Source organism: Vicugna pacos, chromosome 3, assembly GCF_048564905.1.
Source record: "Vicugna pacos chromosome 3, VicPac4, whole genome shotgun sequence".
Lineage (NCBI taxonomy): Eukaryota > Metazoa > Chordata > Mammalia > Artiodactyla > Camelidae > Vicugna > Vicugna pacos.
This window is the reverse complement of record NC_132989.1, coordinates 35,766,361-35,791,955: the sequence shown is the minus strand read 5'-3', so window position 1 is coordinate 35,791,955 and position 25,595 is coordinate 35,766,361. Positions and strand designations below refer to the sequence as shown.

The window sequence follows — 25,595 nt, the reverse complement described above, 5'->3', positions numbered from 1 at the left end:
TAGTTACTGACTTGCTTCTCCAAATAAAAATTTGAATAGTTCCAAATCTTGCCTGTCAGTCTCACTAAGAAACTGAGGAAGTCAGAATAGAGGAAGATTTTATTTTCAGCGAGTAATATTTTCTTCTCTGTACTTAAAAGGATAATTGCTAAATTAGTCCCAAAGACAGAAGTAAATGAAATTCATATCTGTTCTTAACAAGGGGTTCAAGTGAGCTTCCTGACATTGTCGCTTGCAAGTGCAGTAATTTAGGTTGAATTTCGATTGCTCTTTAACTTCTGCTCCTTTCTTTTTTCTCTTAAATGTTATATAAATTTTGCATAGCTTGTTGACTTTTGCATAATTTAAGGGCATCTTATAGTTTTTCTTCTGTTTGGTTCTTTGCCTGCCTTAAGGCAGTTAGAACCTGTGATTTTTTCAGCATTGTTGAATATTTGGCTCAACTGTATTCCATGTGTGTAAAATGTGAACATTTTCCTTATTCTGTTCATCTCAAAGTCAAATCCATTCGAGTCACCGATGAGAGCAGACTTTCAGGCCAAGACAACTTAGGTTATAGCATTAGCATGTCTGCTTGCTCAAATTTCAAGATCCTTCAAACCCAAGCATCAAAGTGATGAGCAATTAGTTTAAAGCTATGATTGTGTTCCTTCTATTTTTACTTACAGCGAAGTTGATATATTTGAAAAGGTGTACATTTTGGGTTTGCTAAATATTCATATTAATTCATCAAGTTAATAACAGGAGGCCGCTGAAAAACCATTGAGATCCATGGGTCTGGGATAGCATCAGCATCCTTGTTTTTCCTGAGTGTCCCTCTCTGCATTCATTGGTGAAGAAATGCCTATTCTATCAAAACTGGGTTTCCTGGTAGAGAGTTCAAACACAGATACAGATGCATCAACATTCTCTCTGCAGCCTGTTCCCGCCCAGGCATGTGGACATTCTCATCGCAGCAATCCATCGCAGTCTTAACCTGAGAGGTAGTTTTTCCCTGAAAATATAATTAGTCACTTATTTTTAAGCACTTGAACATTTTAGATTGTATTCTAAGAGCAGCTACTGCACAGTGAAAAAAAAATTGCATCTTTTCTTTTCTTTTTTTTTCAATTTATCAGATTGATCCTTCTTTTATCTCTGCCCAAATGACACTGTGAGTGGAGCTGGGGATATCTAAGCTTAAAGAAGCTCCTGAAAGATGAGAACATTAACCCCCAGTGCACCGAACTCCCTGAACATCTTGCATTCTCCTGCGCAGACTTGAAGTGGGCACCTGCTGTTTAATGTAATTAGTTTCAGAGGGAATGTCAGATCAGTCCTCAGGAGTTTACTCTGACCCAAAAAGCCTCATAAGAAAATATCAGTGAGACAAAACAAGAAAACTTATCACAGTTGGGAAGCTGCTTCTCGCTGTGTTATTTGTTATTCGGGGGCATGTTTTAAAAGAGCCCTGTTTGCTGACTGGCTCACTTATTTTCTGGTTGCAGAATTGTGCTCAAGACAAAATTGCTCTAGCTAGCAGCTGTTTTCTTCTTCTAAAAATGAAGACATGGTGGGCTGCGTAAAAAGAAAAATTAGAAAACACTTGAAATTTTAGCAGTAGTTTTTAGCACTTCTTATGACAGTAAGATTTACAAATTAAAGACAAAGTAAGCTTGTTAATTTTCAAACTGCATTTTCCCATTAAAAAGTGTCCTGAACAAGGCTATTTCCAGTTTTTCTCTTTAGCCTTATTGATGTTCACCTTGTAATGAATTGTAATCAGAGGGTTGAAAAGGGTCTCGTTTGAGTAGCGGGGTAAGTCTGACAGCAAATGACAGCATCATGGTTCCATTTGGTTTATTTTCCCCAAGACTGAGATGAGCAATCACTTATTTTGTTGGTAATTTGTGAGTCGCATTATCTAGTCTCATGACCCTCTATGTTTATTTCCCTCTGTCATCCTCCTTGGTTGAGTCTTGCTTATATATTCAGCCTTGGCTGAGCTCCAGAGCTTGAGGGGGGGGGCCTCTGGGCCCCCTTCTAGACAAAGAGTGAAGGGAGAGCAACTGACCCTTGAAGAAGCAGAAGGTTGTTAAAGAGGGAACCACAAGCACCCTTCAGGGAGACAGTGCAGCTGGGAAATAGTGCAAGACCTGGATGCTCAATTTACCCACCTCAAGGGGCAGACTATCCACCTCGGAGATCTGAGCTTGGTGTTATTATCAAGTAGTCATTTAACATCTCAGAATTAATTTTCCCATAAATGCCCTTGATCTTATCTACCTCAAAGGTGAGAATAAAGTGACCCAAGATATGTGAGACTGCTTAGGAAGCCATAAAATATTGTGCAGATATTAGATATTATTATTTTTTCTTAGCAAATCCCTCGCTTAATGTCCTGACTGTCTATAAATTCTTGCCAAAACTTTGTGTAGCAACTGGGCCTTTAGCTACTTTTGGTAAAATATTTGCTACAGTAGTACTTGTTATCTCTGAAAGCATACCATTTGGTCAGAGACTTCAGTTACAAAGTTTCTCTTTATATATTTTTTTGAATTTTCTTGATTTTTTTTTAATTTTATTTTTTATGGAAGTGTAGTTGATGTACAATGTTAGTTTCAGGTGTACAGCAAAGCAAGTTTCTCTTTATATTAGGGCAAAAGTTGCCTCCTCAGTATTTGCCTCTGTGGATTCTGCCTCTGGAATAACCCTTGTGCATTCAAGCACTGTCAAAGATGCAGAGATGAAGGGTGAGTGAGGCAGGCTCAGTCCTGCCATCTAGGAGCTGGAGTTGAATGGACAGAAACCAAGTAAACTTATAAATGAAATAATTACAGGTGCTGTAAAGGAAACAAAAAATAAAAGAGTAAGAAAAAGATAATCAGGGAGTGAGACAACTACTGGAGTTCAAGTGGTCAGAGAAGGCACCTCCGAGGCAATGTTTAGACTAAGACCTAAGACTGGGGAAAGTTAACCGTGTTGAGCACTAGAAGAAGGCTAAGGGAACAGCACCTGCAGAGGCTGTGGGTGGAAGGAACATGGCCCATTTGTGTCTTTGAAGACCACCAGGGCTGTAGCTGTATGAGCGAGTGGTGACACTGATGATAGGCAGGCTGTGGAAGGTGGGGGAAAGGAAGCCATCAGCTTTGGCAGCTGGGTGGGTGGTGCTATCATTTGCTGAGATGAAGAAAGGGAATGGAGGAGGGAGTGGCAGGTGCGTGTGTGTGTGCGTGTGTGTGTGTAAAGAAATTCTCTGCACATTTTGAGTTGAAGATATCTATAAGAAGTTCAAGTGGAGATTTTGAATAAGTATTTCGTTCTGAGTCTGGAACCCAGAAGAGAGTTCCAGCCCGGAGATGTGAATTTGCATCTCATCAGCATCAAGGTTTTAAAATCTATGGCTATTGGTACATTCATTTAAGACAGAAGTATGTGGAGACCAGAGGGCACTGGCTAAGCGTCGAAAAATCCCAACATTTTGAGGCCAGGTGGAAAAGGAAGAGGCAACAAAGGAGAGTGAAAATCAGAGGAAATCAGAAAGGTTGCAGAAACAAAGAAAAGAGTATTTCAGGAAGTGGGAGAAGGTTTTGGTTGAGTGCTGACTGCTCAGATGTTGAGTATGATAAGGACAAAAGTGGCTATTGAATTTAGCAACACAGAAGAGATCTGTGACCTTGACAAGCTGAAAATGGTGAGAGCCAAGGCCAGTATGTAGAGGGTAGAGTAATAGATGAACTGGAGATGAGAAAGGGAAACTGCATCTGTAGAACAATCCTGAGAACTTTTGCTATGAAAAGAAGCAGAGAAATAAGCTGTTTTCTCTGAGGGTTTTTTTTTTTTTGGTTTATTTATGTTGTTCTGTTGTTTTAAAATGAGATACTGGAGCATGTTCATATGCTGATAGGAATGATTCAGCAGAGATAGAAGGATGGATGGATGGAAAGAACTAGAGAGTCAGTAGGCAGTGGAGGGAAAGGTTACTTCCTCTACTGTAGCAGAGGAAGGAGGAGAGGTTGATGGAGAGTTATGTAGATAGAGTAGAAGTGTAGATGAGGGACATCAAGTCTGGTGGCCTCTGTATTCTCATTGAAATGTGAAGAGTGGCTCTCAGCTGAGAGGGAAAATGGAGGTAAGTGTAAGGGAGATTTAAAGAGAAGAGGAGAAGATGTGAAATGGGTGTTGGTCATTCCTCTGGAGCAGTGGTTCTCAAAGTGTGATTCCTGGACCAGAAGCATCAGCATCACCTGGGAACTTGAGAAGTTCTCTGAAACGCAAATTCTGAGGCCCCATCCCAGGCCTATTGGATCAGAAACTTACTGGGAAGTGGAACCCAGCAATCTGTGTTTTAACACACTCTCTCGGTGATTCTGATGCTGGCTGAAATTTGAAAACCACTGATCTAGAGAAAAGTAGCAAGACGTATTTTGTAGATAAGAGCTTGAATTTCAAGTGATATCAGTTTCTTTGTACTGTGTGTTTTTCTTGTGGCTTTTAGCAACTTGGGTTGAGACTGCCAGGATTAAGAGATGCCAGGTAAGAGTAAGGGTAAGAGGTAAGAGATGCCAGGATTCAGGCAGAACCAGGGGGTGCTGCGTTCAGCAGAGGGAGGGAACCTTGATGGGGTTGGAGGCATTTTAGGGAACTGGTTATGATAGTAGATCATGGAATCTTCAGCTGGAAAGGAAGAGAGAAGAGTCAGAAAGGGCTGATGGGAATGAGAAATCTGTAGAGCAATGGTTTGGAGGTTCCACTGATAGTCAAGGGGCAGCGCTGTTGCAAAGAAGAGCTCCGTATAGCACAGCTAGGTCATGTCCGAGCTCTTCAGTCCACAAAGGTTGTGCTTTGAAAATCTGACTAAATGAGTTCTGAGTAAAAATTCCATTGAACAAACACTTTAGCCTGTGAGCATGCATTAGTGTATTCATTGAGATATGGCAGGAAATTGCAAGATAGTTGGACACATACAAAAAGCACATGCTTTTAAAAAAAATGAATAACACAAGTAAAATCATTTAAGAAAATGTTTACTTTCTTTAAATCAGCTGTTTAAATTATTCAGCTTCTGTAGTAGTCAGATTATTTTTGTTCATCTTAAACTACTACTACTATAAGAATATTAACTAATAATATTTATTAAATGCTTACAGTACAGCAGGCACTGTAGCATGCTCTGAAGGCAAGAATCTTATTTTATCGTGACTGTGACCTCTGAGATAGATAATATTATTGACCTTATAGAAGCATGGCGAACCTGAGAAACTTGCCTTAGCTTAGTTTTAAACAACTGAAGTGAATCAGTGTTCAGAAGTGCATACGATTCTTGTCAACTGCAACAACCTATGTACCATTTCTTAGTAACTATAAAATAATGAGGTGTAGTTTTCACTTGATCTGTGGCTGTCCCCAGGTGATGCCACCCACCTGAACCTTGGGGAAACATACACAAAAAAGATTTGCTGGCAATAAATAGGAACATACCTGTCAGCTGCTCCTGGGTCCCTCCCTGGGGCACTGCTGGGCCCAGCTGGGGGTGAGGGTGTTTGAGCAGACCACTACTTGGGATGGTTAGTCTGGTCAACTCAAGTTAGTGTATAGGTCTGACAAAGTGTGCAGGTTGTTGTGTGTTGGTTCCTCTGTTGCATCTGTACCCTCGTGTTTCTCCTGCACTTCCGCCTAGCCCTACCGCTGTGGGGTTCCTCAGCAGGCTGTGTACCAGGGACAGCCATGGAAGGGAGCAGAAATGAATCCAGAAATGTTATCTTTGGACACCAGAGGCATGTCTTCCAGCTTCTTCTTCTTTTTCTTCCTTTAAAAAAAAAAATTAGTGTTTCACCCTCAGACTTTGCTAAGATCTTCAAAATATAAAACTTCTGCTTGAAAATGTAAACAGTTATTCTAATTTGCTAGCATATCATTGTAAACCTTTGCTTTCTCCCTTTAATTGCTCTTAATAGAAAGCTGTTAAAAGATCATAAAATTTGTGATTTAAAAGATGTGTTAAAGTAGAATTGTATTTTCTTCCACCAGCCAATGCTAAATTATTCCCTGTGGCTCATTCTCCAGTAATTTGGACAATCCTTTGTAAAATAAGTTTAATGAAACACTTTCCATTTCCATAGGGATACTGTCTATGATTTGTTTGATAGACCCAATCTGGTAGGACATTTTTCTGGATAATCAGCTTACATTTTTCTTTATTTAGTCTCATCTCATTACCTATATGCTTGATTTCTTTACTATTTAGTAATTATGTGTTCTTGGCACCTGCTGTGTTAGGCAACACATTTTTCTTACATTGGTCCTTTTCCTACTTTTTATAGACAGTGCAATGTATGTGTGAACCTAATTGCTTTTACATTTTGCATAGGCTATTCTTTATGTTGTGGACTTTTTTAAAGTAGTGAGTTAAAAATAAAAATATCAGGATTTGTCTGTCCTTCCTTCCATCCTTACTTATTTCTTTCCTTTCTTTTTAGAGTATTCCAACAGGTACTAAAGTAGTAATTTAAAAATAAAGTAGCAGAGTTGGACTTTTTCTTTTCTTCTCTCTCTTTGTTAAAGTATTCTACCCAGTACTCTGCTCTTTGGGCCAAAAGAGAGGACTTTTCAATCTGCAGAGGCAAGAAGTCTGTATCAATAGGGGTTTGGGTTCCACAGGTAACTGTCCAAATAAAAGGACTTAACTAAAATTGGGGTTTCTCTTTCTCAGGCATATTATTTTCTCAAGCATTACCCAGTGGTAGGTAATTGTGGGGTTTGTTTGAGTAGCTCAAGATTGTCAGGGATTGGATCTGTTTGATTCTTTTGGCTGTTCCATCATGATCACAAGATGACAGCTGAGCTCAGAGACTGTGCTCACATTCCAGGCAAGAGGAGAGAGGAAAGGGGTGGACAGATAAGCAAAAAGATGAGGGCCAGTGGAGCCTGACCATTCACTTTTAGGGAGCTTTTTGGATATTTCCCGCCCAGTGACTTCCACTGACATCTTAGTGGCCAGGTCTGTGTCACATGGCAAGGGATTCTGGGAAATGCCAGGATTGGGTGTTACTGTCATTGGTGTTTGTTCTTGTTTGCTTTTCTCAGCTGGGCAGCTTGTCCCATCCCCAGCTAAACTGGTGCTCCATTAACAAGGAAGAAGGCGAGCATAGGAGCTCAGAGTCGGCACCACAGCCTCCAGTGGTGGAAGGCAGGCTGAGAATTCAAGTGTTTCTTCTTAAGTGTAGATCAGCTCTCTGTGCAGTCATTCTATGCCTACTTCCTGGGAAACTGGGAGCCCTCAGAAAGCCTGCTAATATCTAGAACCCTCCCAAGAAAGGGTCCGTGTTCATTGTTGAGGGTAAATCCCTGAATAAACATCTGTTACGTAACTCCCAAGTTATGGGGGGATTTATTTCAGCATCCGATGTGGGAGAAGGGCTGGAGGAGGCATTTCTTCTTTCCATGAACTCAGAAAACAGGCTCCTGCTCAGACCTACTGAGTAGGGACCAGCAGCCATGCACATAGAAGCCCCCTGTCTCATCTGTCATCCTGTTATGTTCATCTCCCTTCGTGTATTCCCTTTGGGATACTACTAACCCACCTGTGTGTGTTATGTGAACAATTTCATTGACTGCTTTTTTTTTTTATCTGTTGTAGTCAAGAGGTCAAGGGCCTCTTCCCCACTTTCTTTATTATTTCCTGTATAGATTTGTTTTTAACTTTAGACCTGTGAACCATCTCCACAAGGGCCACTTTTCGTTTGTGATACATTTCTCTGAGGACTTGGCACTGCATCTTGAAATAAGTCTCTGCTTCACTCTCTAGCCGCTTCCCACTGTGTCCCCACTGAGTACCATGCACTACAAAATTTACTCATTTTAAGTTCTTAAATTCAAGTAAAACATTATTTGCATAACACTAGCATTTAAACAGAAAGGTCACTGCAGTGCTTATAACTGGGCAAATATAAAATACTGGTGGGAGTCTTCATTTAAAACAATAGATTTTGCCCAGTTACGCTATGGCTTAGCTAAAGTGCGGTGAGAATGTGTATACCTAAGAAAGCCTAATTGATCTAAAATACACCTCTTGAAACTCAGCTGTGCTGGAGCTGGGTTAGAGTTTTCAGTATAAAGAAAGAGAATGTGAGATAAATCAGAGAAATAAAATAGTTGGGAGAATGTTTAAGGGACTTAGGAGAGCAAATTGTTTTCAAGCACTTCACACACTTTAAAAACATCAACTCCTCAACACACATAGGTTGTGCTAATTGTAAATCTTTCATTAAAAACCCGTCTCCTGAGGCCCTCTCCAGGCAACATCTTACAAGCCTAGTTTTGATTACTATTTCTTCTTTAAAGTAATAAGACAGGGCTTCCATAAGCATATTATATAATTTGTATTTCAGTTGGTATCAGACCACATGATTTGAATTACTAAATCAGTTTTGGTTTGCTTTGTAATACATGGTTTTATTCAAATGTGTTAGTCCCCTGATCTTAGTTTTGACTTACAAGTAAGTAGCTAGTTTATAATAGCTTTTAAGTTTTTTTTTTTCCTATTGGATGGTCAAGAAAATGCCTCATAAATCTGGTGTTATCTATGATGTGTAATTGAGCCCCATTGTTCTTCAGCATGTAGTTAGGTAATTTAAATGAATCAAAAGTATATAAAATGTGGCTTTAAAGTATTTTATCCAGTCAAAAAAGAATTGGTCAGCAGTTGTCAGATAGATTTTGAAATGTTGTAAGGCCAGATCCTTTTAGTTTTTACTTTTGTTTTGTGTTCAGTTTTTTTTTTTAATATAGGACAGAAATTAATGGAATTTATTGTTTTTCTTCATCTTGGAGTCTTTATATACTTGTGAAAACTAGTTGAGACGTTAAGAAAAGTTTTAAATCTAAAGAAAAGTAGGGCTGTATTTTAAGGGAGCTAATTTCAGTGGCTCCTTTAAATTTATCTCTGGGATACATTAAATTTATAAATACAGTAGAAAATATATATTGGAAAAGATAAAGGATTCAAATAAAATTTACTAAGATAGGAACTAAAGTCTGTAGCCCAGTGCTGTTATGCATGCAGTAAATGTCAATAAATATTTATGGAATGAATGAATGGTGCAGTGAATAGATAAATCAGTTGTTCAGTAATTTCAGAGCTAGAGAGACCTGAATTCCAATCCTGCCTGCCTCCTTACCCTTTAAGAATCCTTACACAGGTGATTTAGCTGTTCTGAGCCCCTAGTAACTATACCCTAGTAAAAAGGTAAACAAGGCTATGGTGGACTGTCCCAATAGTGTTGTTTGGGTAGATTGGGCCTTACTGGTTATTATCAACTCTTTAGTGCACTGCAGTTGGAGTAATAGTCTATTGACCTAGAACTATATGTCCTTATAAAGAATGGATCCTTAATCAATGGATTGATTAAGAAGCAGTTTAGAGACAACCAAAGAGAGGAGTTGATACGCCATCACTGGATCTGAGGAGCACCATTGCTTTTCCAGTGGTAGTCAAAATACAAATCAGATCATGTCGTGTATACCTAGATTCCTTATCTGTCACTCACCCGGGTAACACCCCTTGATAGCCCTGAAATCCAAAGGCGAAAGCAAAATCCTTCACGTGACCCGGAAGCCCTGCTCATCCTCTCCGACTTTTTTGCTCGGCTTCATTGTTGTCTCGGGCACAGCCACACTGGCCTTTCCATTTTTATAATCCCACGCTTCCACCTTCCACAGGCCTTCAGACACGCTGTACTTTACATCCGAACTATCCCACTCCCTTTACCTCTTAGCTCATTCAACTCCCAGCTCAAGGGTCACTTTCCCAGGAGAGCTTTCCTCGCCTCACAGGCTACTAGGGTGCTTTGTTACTAACGCTTGAAGAAATGAGTTACTTCCCTTCAAGGTACTTAGTTTGTAATCTCACATTCATCACTGTGATAATTTGAATTCCCTCCATCTTCCCCACTAGACTGTAAGTCCTGGGTGGGTAGCATGGTGATTGTTCAGCTAACCATTGTGCCAGTGGTTGTACCTAGTATGACATGGTAAATACACTTTTTTATATGAATAGATATTCCAGAAACACAGTGAACATAGATTTTGATATTAAAATAATTCAAAAGATGGTTGGTTTTCCAGTTTCTTTTGTCCCATAGCTAGTCTTATCTTTTTAGACATATCATCAGAAATTAGATTTCTTTTGACCAATCTTTCTTAGGCCAAATCACGTTGTTTCTTTGTACAGATGCTTTGCCATTTTAAATAGGCCCTTGTCAGTATCCAGCTTTAGTGCAGGTCCTCAGATTTCTTGCAAGGGAGTCTGTAAAGCCTTGTGAAATGATAGCAGATGTCTGTTTGAATCTATGACTAGCACAGTTTTCACCAGACACAGACACATCTTGGGAATGTGGCACACAAAGAGGGATGCATGGTGCAATGGTTCTTCCAAAGCACATCTGATTTTTATTTTTTGGGTAGTCATGAGCCTTCTTAGATCTGTTTACTGACTTTTTTAAAGTGTCCTTTGGTAACCTTACTGTGGCTCATTTTGTGAAATTGTGAGCAAGTGCTAGGGAGTGGGTAAGTGGAGGACCGAGGACGGCAAAGCCTCAGTGAGCTGGTAGGTTTCATTCCCAGAGGACAGTAACACTGCGGCCCACTTACTGCAGTGAGGAGGTATTGATTTTTCTCCCTCCCTGTTCTTAGCTGCACCTCTGAAGTGGTGATGGTGTGAAGAGTCTTCCCTGGTGAAGAAAGGAAAAACTGTCGTGAACTTTGTCACCCCAGCCATCAGACATTTCAAACCAAACTAGATGGAATAGGGAAAGAGCTTTCAGGACTCTTAGAAACCTCCTGACTTAGTTCAGGACCCTGGCTTTTATGACAGAGAGTTTCCTGGCAATTTATAACAAACCTTGATAGACAATGGGAAGAAATGTGGATTTTTTTTTAAAAAAGTGTTTTGAAAAGAAAATAAAAGGATCATATCAGTGAAAACAATGCAGCTTTGTGCTGTGATCTTGGAAGGTTAGCAAAGTGGTCTTGTCCAAGTTTTCAGCACGATGTTCAGTTCCCGTTATAATTGGCTGCTGGGTAGGTTTAGACTTAACTAGAATGCCAGCGTTCGATTTCGCCGTGTCCTCGGTGGAGATGTGTCACCGTTTATGCTCGCCTTAGTGACAATTTTCTAAAATGGAAACTCGTGGGAAATCATTACAGTGTTTATATGTCTCCCTTGTCGGACAGTGTTATCCTGTGATATTTTACCAGTGTTTTCCACTGCATGATGGCATCTAGCGAAGGTTAAGGCAGAACAGGTCCCTCTGTAATTTTGTGACTACATTTTACTTACTGAAGAAGAAAAGATAACTGACAATTAAGTATTTGGGATGTCACTGAGAGAACATGTGCAACTAATCAATGGTATCCTTTGGGAACATGATTTTATAAAGCTGATAAGGTAGAAAAATCAGGGTTTCATGATTTGTGTTGCATGATGATAATTGCACCTTTTCAATAAAAGAGACATTTCTCCTGGAGTAAACACTGAGCTTGCCAGGGGATGCTGGCACCGGTGCTATTGTTTTCCTGCCCCCACTCAGGTAGTTTTTTGGTAAATGTTTTCATAAAGCATGAGATTGTTTCCATTCTTTGCTTAGAATGATATTTCGAAAGGAATATCTGATCTATTTTAAGGAAAGTCATTTGTTCTTCTGTAACTGGGTAACGTTGTAAAAAAAAAATCATTATTTTTTGCTCCTTACAAGGTACACTCAGGTGCCCCGTTTTAAAGCTTACAGAGTTGGATATAGTCATAGCAAAGTCTGTTACATAGTATATCACACACTTGTTACAGTTCTTTGATTTAACCCCATTTCCTATCTGCATCTTAGTAGTAACCTGATTTATAGTGTGTGTACTTCCTAAGTGATAAATTGGATGGAGATTTCTTTACTGTATTTTTCTGTTATTTTTATAGCATCTTCAGTCTGCATGTGTATGAAAGAGCAACTAAAAGATGGTTAGAACCCAGATATTTAGGAGTTCTCATGATGCCCACTCTTCTCATACATGGGCCATTTTTCCGAGTTTTGTTACACAGATTCCTTCTCTGCTGGTTTGGATGGTACTTCTTTTTGTTGGTGAAGCTTTGAAAATTGCTGCCATCCTGACAGAATGGTTAGTTACCTTAAAGACCATGTCATGTCCTCCTCTGCCTTGTTCCATGCTTGGTACCCACTGCTGAGTGACCTCTTCTTATGGAAACGATTTTAAATCTCCTAGTCATTTTCATTGCTTGGTAGGTGTAGGGCACTAGGGCTTCATCAGCTCAACTCTGCAGTAATTGAGTTTAAATCTTATTTTTCCCTCATTTTTGGCTGACCCTCAAAACCAGAGCCTGTTGAATTCTAGAGTAGCATATAGAAGACACAGAAGCCATAAATATAACCTGCTTTCTAAATCCAGTACAGCAGTAAATTTTGGTCTTTCAGAAGAAATCCTCCACCAAGGGAACCTCACGACCCGACAGATACTTACAGCTGCAGCCTGGAGCTGAAAGCACTCATGAATTCTAATCGCAAGGCGGCGCACACTCCAGTGGGGTTCTAATTGACAAAGAGGCAGAAAACTGAGACAAGAAGGCGCACATGTCCTTTGAGGAGCTGGCATCCCACACAGGCCCAGCAGTGCTTCAGGCTCCAGGCCAGATGAAGAGTGTGCCCGGCTGCGTAGCTGCCACCCTGGGCTATAAGCTCGTGTCCTTGTCTAGGTCGCCAGGCTCCTGTGAACCCCCTGCCACTGGCAGCATGTTTAGATACATACATATGTGTGTTTTTCAGCAAGCCAGATTCTCAGCTTTCATCATTTTCAAAGGGATCCACAAATCGTAGCAGACTAAGAGGCTGTGTTTGTTAGATGGACAGTAATCCAAACTTCCAAAATCGATAAAACAGTTTTTTAGGAACTGATACAACAGAAAGATTCAAAGGGAACTGAATTAACATTTATTGAATGCAATTGTGTGCCAGGGATTCCTGGAGACGTCAGCTGATCCTCACAGTAACCTCTCAGGTAGACAGAGGAGGTGTTTGGACCCAGGCCTTGCTCTCAAGGCACATACTTCCTGTGACATACACCACACTGCCTCTCTGAAGAATGAAAATGACTAACCACTGAAGATTAATCAAAAAGAAAGATAAGCAAGCTAAAACAGCAGGGATATATGATTTGACTCAAAAATGTAATTGATAAGCTCTTAATTGAAAATGTAAAATTTTTAAATTAAGAGCTTGTCTATTGAGTAAGATTGGGTGCTTTAAATCATACTGTTCCAAGCCTGTTGGCTGGCCCAGGGTGCAGCTTCAAAGAGTGTTCCTTCTTGACAAAAGCTTTTCAAGAAACTGGAGAAGATTTAAATGAAACAGTCATGAGGCCCCACTTCACTGCTGGGTCTCTCATGGAATTAAATCATGTGTTTATGAACCAAAGATTTGGTTAAGTAATTTAATTTCTGTTTTACATCTCTGTACTAATGATGGTCATTTCACTTGTACCTACTGTATTAAATTAGATAAATTCTGCTATATTACCCTCTATCTCTGTTTGGGGTTAAGTATTAATTATTTTCTTATAAGTCTTCTTGACAGAGTTTAGGAAATATTCCCTCCACATACCTGAATGCTTAACTCACCACCCTGCCAATGCTGCTTTCTTATAACTGTAAATCCTGAAATCCAAACTGGTAATTGTTTTGTGGAAAATATTATTTGAGAATATTCAGTGAACATTTAACAAAAATGCTCATGGACTTTTGGAGTATTCTATATTCTCTTTTTTTGGCAAATATATCTGACCTAAAACAGTGTAATCATCTGTTTGGATTCTCTGTTTGGGGAGGCTGAGCAGGATTAATTCCCATCCTGGTGTTGCAGTGTAAACAGCTTTTGCCTGTCTTTTGTCATTAATGATCATGCTGTAGATGTAGCCAGTGCATTGTAAGCCAATCTGTCAAGGCAAATAAACAATTCACCTTGTTAAAATTCCCTAAATCTTGCATTAATAAAACCAAAGTAACCCCCTGAACACTCAGGAGATGTCTTCCTCCATACTGCAGTGATGGATGACATGTCTAAAGATCCTGGAAATTAAGTAGTTCAGGTCATTAAAAGTGTCCCACACTAGTTATTGATTTAATTTATTTTAAAAGGTGGGGGTGGAGATAAGAATGTTCCCCCTTCTCCTGTTCTCTTTTTTTTTAATCTGAAAGCTACCACTTGTTCATATAATTAAAACTATTGCCTGGGTGAGCAGCTCTGTATTTGTTACAACATTAAGCTTTATTATTCAAATGGGTGTTATCCTTTTAAACAGAGATCTAGAAATGAGTAGAGAATCATTGCAACTTGTATTACAGCAGAAATTCCTTGGAACTAATAAATGTGTCTCATGAGTCTTAGTACTTTTGATGAACTTCTGGGCACCCCAAAAATGTCCTCAGGTAAAAATTTAGATGAAGGTCAAATGATTTGAAGGAAATTAACTGAATTAGTAATGAAAGTATGCCTCTGGATAGAGGAAGGGTTTTTTTCTCTCCATTTTATGAATTTTTCATTTTTTCACTTTATAATCAAGAAAAGAGTAAACATTTTAGATGGACAGATCAGTGGGTGGGTGGAGGATGGATGGGAAAGCATTTAGAGAGTGCAGAGTTTTTCAGTTCCTTATCACTACATGCTAAGGCAAGTTTAAGTTATGTGTGTGTTTACTTGTTTATCAGTAACTATCTCCAGCAGTCCCCATTCTGCTGGACCCATGGTATTCACTGCCATATCCTGGTGCCTAACAAAACAGATGCTCAGTAAATACTTGTTTAATGAAAAAAGTATAACCCTAAATACTTTTCTTTTCCTCTATTTTTTATTTCTTAAGCTCTGGTGGGTACAGTGGGCTATGTAAGGAATTGTAAGAGCCCTAGGCAAGGCTGGCTGTCCAGACGACCCCTCTCCAGAGACAGAACAGCAGAAGGATTGAACACTAGTGTAGGACTGAGGTCTCCTGCTAGGACTGGTGACCTCTGTAGTAGCTCAATCCATTTATATGTCCTAACTGGGTCACAGAATTCCAAAACCCTGTGAGATATGGGACAGTTCCGAATGTAAGTTGTGGCTAAAAACAATGCATTATATAGAATTATTTATATACAAGATACGATGTAACCTTCCTTTTGTCATTTGTTTTGTAGCTTTTGCGTCGTCCTGCCTAGCTGTTCCTCATCAGCTGTGTGATTGACATTTCATCATCAATCTCATTGTTATTTAAACAATGTGTGCTTATGGGGGGAGAAGCCATGGTACATTATAATAATGACCCTTAAGAATAGTTATATTAATTTCAGAGATTATTGCACGATGTTTGATGCATTTCCATGGTCTTTGTGAAAAAAAAGGGGGGGTGGGTAGGAAGGGTAAGACCTATGTGCAATCATTTCTCTGGCAGACTCTTTCAAAAATAAATATATATGAAAATGCACTCTTATAGTTCTCCATTAGATTTCTCCTGAAACTGCATAATTTGGATATCTGAGGACTGACATGGTTATGCCATTATGCCAGCTATTTAGCAGGGCTCCCTAAGTGGAAGAAGTCTATAGATTTTTTTCAGTATATACACTGATTTACACTTAGTGTAAAGTTGTTACTGACCCTTTAAGTGGAGCTGTCCAAATAGCAGTAAATGTTGGTTGATCCTATTGCTGAAACACGTAATAGCTGCAGGATCTTGACTAAATCTTCCAGTAGAAAAAGCCATGTATAGTATTTCCTAAACAATAGCAGTCTCTTATACACACACACACACACACACACACACACACACACAATCAGACCACTTTATCACTCAACTAGGAAAACTTGATCTAACTATCTTAGCAGTATTCTTGATGTTCCCAGGTTTTCTGAAATACTAACACTTTATTAGAACCTCCTTGAAGGCAGGAACTTTGTCTACCTGGTGGCCAACTGTCTCGCCCCTTAGTCAGCATCTGGAGTAACGTAGGTGCACTGTAAATGCTGGCTGGTGAAATGGAGCATTTGCTGACACTGAATAGCATGCATGTTGGCCTGAATTCCTGGTGGGTGAAATGGGGACCACTCTCATTTTGCTTTTGGGTCATAATGTTGGTAAGAACTTTGACAGATGGTTATGACTTTTTGAAATAGTTTATTGGTTGGATTGCCTAGCAAACTTCACTTTCTCATTCTGTTGTCTACTTTCACAGGCTGTCATTCTAGAAAATGAAGAACTCCCCAAACTGTTTCTTGACTTCCTAAACGTGCGACATTTGCCCTCTCTACCAAAGGCAGAGAGTTGTGGGTAAGAGTGGTTGTTTACCTATTGGACATGTATCTTAAGTTACATTTCAGTCATTTACTGACCTAACCAGTCATTTACTGGTGCCAGAAGGGCCAGCCTGGCCACACACGTGCTGTGGGCTCAGGACAGCACTCACTCCCCCTGCCTGAAGTCAAAGGAATTCCTCCTGCGTCCTTGTGCCCATATTACAGCCAGATGACCACTGCTCAGGTTTAGACGTGAAGAACTGACTTTTTAAATTATGCTGCTATATGGAATGTTGTTATATCATGGGGATTATAAATCTACATAGCCTTTTACAGACTAATTATTTGTGGACTCTTGGGCAAAGTCTGTATCCCGTTGGCATGTATATTCACATGATTTTAAAGCTGTAAGTGATCTTAGAGATGATTTGACCCAACTCCCTTCATTTTAGAGTTGCACAAACTGAGACCAGGAATGAAGTGCCTTCCCAAGATCTCTTGCCTTGGAGCTGGCAGAGCCCAGGCCTCTTGTGTAAGCTCCTTCCCCACTGTCCTGCTGCCTCTCCCTCAGGACCTTCTAAATGCAGGGCTGCCAATCCTAATCCTCTTCTCCCAAGAAACCAGATATTTGATCTCATCAGCAATTGGGAAAAGTTGTTCTGCAGAATTAAGTCTGAAATAAGCCACTCGCTCAGCTCTGGGCACCTGACTGTGTTGAGTTGGCTTGCGAAGGCAGTCAACAGCATCCCCAACATGTTAAATCTGTTTACAAAGAACCAAGTCATCACAAACTCTCTACCAATGCAAGCTGGGGAGAGGTGTTTATCCATTTTCTTGCTGCTTCCAGATGTGCCTGCAGGATCCACACTAACTGCAAGACATTTAAGCTAACCACACCCAGAGTCGTGTTAAACCCCAGCTGTCTGCTGGTGAGAGGCTACCAACACCTGTCACAGCTCCCTCACCAGCAGGCTTTGCTTGGGGCCACCTTCCACTCATTCCAGAGCAAGAACACACACCCCAGTCAGCAAATCATATGCATGGTCACTGCACCTTCTTCCAACTAGCATGCATTTGCTGGGAGATTGGTCTTCATGTGTGGTTGTGTGTTTTTAAGAAGAATATTGGGAATGAAGTGAGTGAAATCTTCTTTTCATTATATAAGTCCAAAAGGAAAACCATGGGATTTTTAAGTGATCTTCGGGAAAATTGAAATGCAAGAATGTTACAGTCTTACGTTTCCTTAAAATGAGGCATCAGCAATGCCGTGACTCTGTGAAAATACCTGACTTTTCAAAATGTCTCCCAATTCAGAGCTCTGAGAATACTGGCTGTTTCTTCCTTTGTTGGCATAAATACTGACCCAATTCATATGGTCTTTCTCTTTTCTTTAAAAATAATTTTAGATCTTTTGATGAGACAGAATCTGAAGAGTCAAGGTAAGAACAAATTCCAGTCAATCAGGAGTTATACACCAACCAAGAATAGGAGTATGGCTTTGTTAAATGTTTAATTGCCATCGTCCAAGTGTTTCAAGTCATGATTTTGTTGAAGACCGTTGTTAAGAAATTGATTTTAAGATTATAAATATTTAATGGGAAGTTACAGAAGAACCAGTCACATTTAACAGCGAAGAAATAAAACCCTACGTTGTTTCATACAAGTAATAAGAATACTATTTCATCAGTAACCAGACTATAAGATATAAAAAAAACAAAAATGCTTTTCAGCAATGATTTACGGTATAGATTGTATATCTACTTCAAGTTCTACGAAGACACATTTGGAAGACGTATGCTGCTAGTTCGTTCCTCCAGCTCTGCTTTGCTGTTATTCCCGCAACGTAAGATGCAGAAACCTTGAGACGTCCCCGCACACCAGTTTGATCCCCTCAAAGCTAGTTTGTAGTGTTTTCTGTTTACCGTCGTCCCCTGATGCTGACATGCCTGTTCTTGACCTTTCCAGCAAACTGTCCCACCAGCCGGTGCTGCTGTTCCTCAGGGATCCATACGTCTTGCCTGCAGCCAGCGGTAATCAAACCTGTCATCTGCTAACAGCTCTTTACTGATCTGACCCTGCACCACATAAACCACGTTTTTAATACAGGTCTAACAGAGTGACATTGGTCCGGGGCTTAATAATCTGCCAATAAACCAGTGCTCTTGGTGTAAGAGACATTCAGAATTTTAATTGGGGCAGGCCTTTCAGGAGGAAATGTAATTTTTTCTTTCTCTCTTGCCAGGCTGTTTTAAATTAGAGTAATAAGGGGGAAAGGTATTTATTGTCCTTAATTTTTTTTTGGTGGTGTTATTTTGACCTCTGTTGGGTAATTTTTTTTTTTTTTAACAGATGCGAGGGTTTGAATTCAAGGCCCTGGCCCTTTTTAAAAATGTTTCTTCCCCAAAGCTGTGTCTACAGTGCATGGGTATCTCCATTTAGATTACAGCATCTTTGATGGTCAAATATACATTTTAAAAAGTTGTATATTTAAGTATAATGAATTAATTTAAGTATAACTTTAATTCAGTATTTTAGCCTGAGTCCTTTTTTTGTGCCAAGAAATTCATATTATTCAGAGTCCCTCTCAAAGTGTTCTGAGTAGATTCTCAGACGTTATCTCATTTAATTTCCTTAACAACCTCATGAAATAGGCAGGGCAGGCATCATCATTCGCACTTGAGAAAACTGGGGCTCAGGGGGATCCCTGACTTGCCCAGGTTCACATGTGTGGTGGGCGGATCCCGTTTTGCCCAATTTCTCCTTTCCATACAGTGAATTTTCAGCCTTTGTTTCAGAGAGTAACCAGAGCATAGTAAATAAATAGCAATAGGTAAATTACCTATTGAAACCATTCCTCCATTCTGATAATAAACAGTTATCACCAGCAAGAGAGAGGGGACTGTTCTCTGTGGCAGGGATGCTGGTACTCATGTCACCCGCTTAGCTGTCAGTTTAAAGGATGCTGGCTAGGGCACAGCCCTGCTCTGTTGAGGGACTGTTCTAGCAGAGAAAGCTGCCTTTGCTGTACACAAATAAGGTCTCATAGTATTTTCCCTATAGAATCCTTTCAGTGAGGAGTAATTATCTATCTTTAGCATTTGCTTCCCATCTAACAAATAGGGATTGTGTATTAGTTGATACTATGTTAACAAGATGTTACACGTAACAAATATCATCTTACCTAGTCTAGATTAAATTGGCAGTGTTTTATAAAGTATTTGTACTAGGTTTTAAAAATGGTTCCACAAGTACTTTTTCCAGGTACTGTTTGTGCTCCGATAGTTCATGCATTTGACTGAAATCCTGCAAAAGTGTAGAGTGGAATGATCATTGTGGACTGGAATGGCCAGGATGCTTTATGGAGGAGGGAATATATTTTATGATCCTTAAATCTGATGCATCCAGCTTATTAAGGAGCATGTGCTATGTACCTGGCTTGATGATGAAGGACAGGAGGAACTTTCTGAGAAGGCGCATCAGGGCAAATGTCTGGAGTTGGAAAGAGGAAGAAGTATGGATCATTGGTAGAATGTTGATGCAGCTGAATGACTTGCACAGAGAGGGGATTCCTGTTTGAGAGTAAATGAAAGTCATGGGATTGATGGACAGGATGCAACCGGGTATGGAAGGGCCAGATACTAGATCTACTTCCGAGAAACTTCGACCCACCCAATATCATAAATCAGATTCTTGTCGTCTTAGAAGCATTGTAGTAGTGACATATTCTTGCAAATCTTTAGCATTTAATTTAAAGATAAATTTTACTGGCCTCGTATGTTTGTGTTATAAGGCCTCTTAACAAAATGTTGAGGTTCCTATTCCAGAGGAGTCTGAATATGGATGTACCTTTACAGGTACAGTGACACCCACAAAATTAGAGGAGTGTCTGTCTTTAAAATTCTGACAGTTAAACACTATCCTCTTATAAAAATGCTAAAACTAAAACATTATTGTCTTAGTATATGCTTATCGGCCTTTGTTTTGATTTTTCTGGGAAATTCGTAGCAGCTCTCACCCAGGTCCCCAGAGACTACAATGTGGCTAACCTCTGCGGACGTTTTTCTGTCCTCCTCTGACTTGACTTATCATCATCTTTAGCCACTGTTGGCCACTTTCTCCTCCATCAAACACCATCTCTCTTTGGCTTTCCCACTTTTCTGCTTTTCTTCCAGGCTCTGGTAGCTCAACCGAAGTCTGTCCTAGACCCTCTGCTCTTCTCATTTTACTTGAGAAATGACTGTGGCTGGGATTACCTTGCGTATACAGCTGAGTCACAAGATTGTTCTTCCATCCCGACCCTCTCTGCGAGCTCTAGGCTGTCACCGTGGTTGCCAAGGTCCCCTGTGGGTGGGCCCTGGCTCACGTTTCTGCCGGGACCTCCTTGCACACTCTGGTCCATCCTCATTGCAGTTCTCTCTGGGCCTGAGCTGTGTTGAGCCCAGTCACCTCAGGGCCCCTCCTGCTTCTTCCTCCTCAAACCCTCTCCTTGTCCTCACACATCGTTGGCCTTTCATCTTTCAGGTGCAACTTTAGAGAGCCTTTGCTGACTCTCCTTTCAAGTAGCCTCCAAGAGTACCTCCACCACATCCACTTTTTCTTTAAGCTTAACAATAAATGTTTCTAAAAATAAATGAAAACCAACAAAAATAACAACAAATCCTATCCTAAATTTCTTTCCTCTTCATCAACTCTCAGTGACAAGCAAAGGCAAGTGCAGTTTTCTGAATAATTCAAGCAGTAATGGACATTATATCAAATGATGCATATAATAAAGCCAAAATCTGGTTAGAGTGGAGTGGAACAGGGAAAAAAAAAAGACCTCGGATTATCTCATTGGTTACTAGTTGGTGGACCTTGTTATAAAATATCTCTGTTCCATTCACTTTTATCTGAGCACCCTACTGACTTCCTTTATAACAATGATCACGGATTGTGTTTCCTTTCCTCTCTCTCTTTCTCTCTCTTATATTCACCCTCTAAATCTCCAGCATCTGGCATATGCTCAGCATTTGCTGGACAGTGAATACAGGGCCTAGGCATGTGCTGTTCCCTCTGTCGGGAATGCCCTTCCTCCAGACACCCTCAACAGCTGCTGCATCACATCCCTCAAATGGCACCTTCACGCAAAGGTCCTTCCTCACCTTCCCATCCCCTGTCACTCTCTGTCCTCATGCCTGCTTTATTTTTTTTCCTTGCCTTTAAACCACTGCTTGATCTATTAGAGTGCTCTAATTACCTGGAGTGTTTAATGTTATCTTCTTTTTGTCCTTTTTTGCTGATCTTATTTATTTGAATCAAAATGTTTTAAGCTAAATACGCTTCAAGTAGACTTTTTATATTTTGGGTGGCAAAGGATAAATGCATGTATGCTAATGCGTGCAATATGTCTAAATTTGGGTTATTGAAAATTAACAACTTCATTTATGGCTATTGGTTTCAATTCATATTTGTGTGGAAGAAATACATTTAGAATTAAAATTGACTTAGCTAAATCATTGATTTTGGATGGGATCTAAATATGTAGGTGAAAGTCTGATGACAAACTTTTAAGGATACCTTTTTCGAAAGATCATGTTACTTCATGTTAGATAAAAGCAACCATTAAAAAATCAAGTGTCATCAACCAAAAGTAACTGAGTACTTGTGTACTGGAGATATTTTAAAAACGTATTTTGCTTGTTTATTCACTTGTCTCCCTGACTCATGTGTAAGTTCTATGGTGTGGGCAGGCACTGTTACGTATGTTCCCAGTAATTAGACAGTGCTTGGTACGTAATAATAGCTGGTACTTACCGTGTGCCAAATTCAGGCCCAAGCACTTTGTTTCATTCATCAATTTTTACAATGCTCTTTAGGTGGGTACTCTTAAGAAATCCCTCACCAGTCTTGTTGAATCCATCACCACTTTGAACTTGCTCCAGTCCACTCCCTGAATGGCAGTCGGAGTCATCTCTTCCAAACGTTTCATTTCTGTCTTACTCTGCTTAAAATCCTTCAGTAGCTTCTCACTGCTTTTCAGATAAAGTCAGACTTCCTGTCCATTCTTACCAGGCTTGAATTGCCCCTCTGTGCTCACGGCCACTCCTCTTGCTACACTCGCCTCCATTCAGGTCGTTGAATCCTGCAGGCACCTGCTTGCCACAGACTTTCCAAGTCCTCTCCTCCCTGATGAGATCCATTCCCCTTGTATGTGGTTTTACCTGGTAGGTAGTATAGAGATTGGATTAATAAGTGAACATACTGTTTTTTGTCTTAACGTATCAGACTGCTTAAGTCCCTTAATAAATATATGTATTTAAATCCTGGATATAACTGTGTGCAGATTGAAACTGAGAAATGAAACTTCTGGTTTCTGTGATAGATTAATTCCCCTCTTCAAGTTATCCGTTCATATTTTACCTACTCTGATAACTAAAATGTGGTACAACATAAATACACCTCTGAATTTCCTTTGTATCTCCTATAAAAGTGTAGCCGATTTTTCAAGTTTGACAGGATAGCTTTTGTCACAAATGTGCCCTTTTTCATTAGGAAGACAGGCCCCCATCTCACTGCTCTCTCGAAGCTAGTGTAACAGAACAAGCATCCGCAAGTCTGCTCAGCCTCAGCACTGCTGTAAACCACAATGGAAAAACTGCAGCCAAGTATTCCCAGTAGAAATCTTGGAATTCCTTCAAGTATATTGAGATTTTGTTAGAAATTGAATTGCCAGTGTAATCCATCTTCCTTGTGAGAAAACATTCAGATAAAGAGCTGGGGCCGAGCAGCATTAACCATTAGAACATCCCTTAAATCAATAAGCTACAAATCTGGCCATGCTTTCCTGCAGCGCCTGGTGCTACACAAACGTGGCTTGAGGCTGAAGCAGTGTGACTGATGGCACATCCGAAACGAGGGCCAACTGTACAGTGATGCAGACTGCTAAGTTATGCCTGGGCCTCACCTCGTCACATCCTTCAGAACACAGTTGTGTTTTATTGATGTGCATAAGAAACGCAGTTTTCCTTTTGTTTTCCAGATTTTCCCAATGTGGTTATTGAAGGAGTTCTCCATGGGATATTTTACCCTCATCTACAGCCCAGGTAGAAACCCTTCCATGGCTAGAAGAAGCTGAGGCAAGTTTCGAAGGCACAGTGAAGGAAATCGATACCTACCAAATTAACCCAAACTCTCTGACATAACTGCTCTCGCTAGTGGTGAAATTCACAGCCCCAGCTTAATTCAAGGCAGGGACATTTCCATTAGAATGGTGCTTTAAAAATAGAAACTGAACCTGGACAGTGCTGAAGGTTAAGGCCAAGTGTTTTAAGAAGTAGAATGTAGCTGCCAATTTAGAAACACAGGAGAAGGAGGCGGAAGAGGATCCTGAGGGATATAGGGGTAACAGATCAGTTCCTCCCTACTGCAGTCGCACCATTTGCTGATTGAAAATCTTATCCTGAATCAAGATGAGACTGATCAACTTTGGTAGCTTTTTGGTTTAGATTTTATGACACACTAATCTTTTCTTCATGAGCTTTTTCTCAGCCAGTATGGATACATTCTGAAGTGCTGGCACCAGGATACTATCACAGAAGCACACTGCGCTAAACATCAGGAAGGAACTAAACTGGAAATTAAATTTTACTTGCAATATTAGGGCATTTTTTAAAATTACGGCATTTTTATCTATGTTATAGTGGAGTTGCATCATATCTAGGGGTTAGCTTCTAATTTCAGCACTTAAGATAAAATGGTACTGTCAGGATTGTCCTTGAAAGCCCTTTAGACTGACGCCATTTTGAAAATCTCTATCCACTACAACCAGTTTTCCTCTAGTGTTTGAAGAGATGACTGTTTCTTCAGTTGAAGACCAATGGAAGTTGTTGATATGTGTTTAGGGACTATTTTGTATAAAAAACACATACCTTTAAACACTAGAATTACATTTAGCCTTGCAAGATGCTTGTCCTCTAAGAGACAGATGAGAACTCAGTGACTAAGGGAACATCAGATTGACAACACTCATCTTGGTTTACTTGAGGACATCCATTCATTGACGAGGTGGTACTACCATGGGATTTATTGTTATTTTCCTTACTCCTCATCATTTCCTTTTCACTGACCTCATATACTGAATTAATGTAGATTAAATGTGTTTGTGATGTAACTCCACAATACATCTTATATTCATATTATGAGTAGTAAAAGTTGAAAGCATATATGCAACCTGTATGTGTGTGCTGTATTTGGGCATTTTCTTGAAAACCAATTAATAGCTAGCTTATTTATGATTATCAGTTTAAGAAGCTTCTTGTGGGAGAAGAAATTTAGATTTAAAACAACTAAATCATGATTTTTGATTAAGATCTAAATATAGAAGTTTAAAGCTTGCTGAAAACTCTTAGAGATATATTTATGATAGATGTGTTACTCTATGCTGAAAACAAGCAAAAACTAAATAATCAAGTGTCATCAACCAAAAATGACTGAATAGTCAAGTGTTGGAGATATTTTTAGATGTTTTTGTTATTAGCTATTTTGAGTTCAATAAAAACAAAGAACAAGAATTATTTGAATATGTTTTCTCCTAGGATCTTATTGGAAACACAAATTGTGTCATGTCTCTTTACACAAACACACACACATGTAAAAATTCTCACTTATTCACATAGAGATTTATTTCTAATCTGACAAGGTAAGTGTTAAATTACCTGATTTATTAAGCTAATAGCTACTCATTAAGTAGTTCCTGATTTACTAAGACAGTAAGAATTTTTAAAAAATAAAGACCAAGCAAGCATCATTGATGGCACACTACTCAAGAAATCTTCCTTGAGAATGAAATTTATTTCATTTTTTAATTTAAATTTTTAATATGTCATTTCATATTCCATTTCAGTTCCATTGCAGGAAATAGAAACTGCAGTAGCTATTTTAAGCAGAATGGAGTAATGAGAAACAGTATTTACAGGATCTTTTGGAAGGATGAGGGGAATGAACTCCTGGTGGGTCTCCAGGCACAACTTCCAGAATGCTCCAGCAGTTTCCAGGGAAGCTACAACCTCTGCCTTAAGTAGGAATTCAGGGAGCCAGGTGGCTGCTATGGAAGGTATTGAGGTCAAAACACCACTGTAGCTGCAACCCAGGGATCAGCAAGTAGGATCAGGAAGTTACCACCATAACCAGGAAGCTGGTGACTGGGCGCTAGAACACAGTGTCCAGCTGTCACCACCTACACCACAGTGGCTTCTCAACACCCATGCCTTTCTTGTCAGCAACCACAACCCAAAGCAGCAGGAAGATGTATTC

General features: G+C 39.8%; 1 protein-coding gene across 10 annotated transcripts in view; it reads left to right on the top strand.

The window, feature by feature from the left end:
• Window positions 1-24,853, top strand: part of SNX24 (sorting nexin 24) — a 147,159-nt gene extending 122,306 nt beyond the window's left edge. For 7 of the 10 annotated variants that reach the window (XM_031673118.2, XM_072957728.1, XM_072957729.1 and 4 more), the window contains 2 exons: window positions 16,244-16,338; window positions 16,757-17,703. In XM_031673118.2, coding sequence (XP_031528978.1) covers window positions 16,244-16,338; window positions 16,757-17,195 — 534 coding nt within the window. In that variant the 3' untranslated portion in view covers window positions 17,196-17,703. The other 3 variants (XM_006216498.4, XM_072957734.1, XM_015249731.3) reach the window with 3 other exon arrangements.
• Window positions 24,854-25,595: the final 742 nt, after the last annotated feature.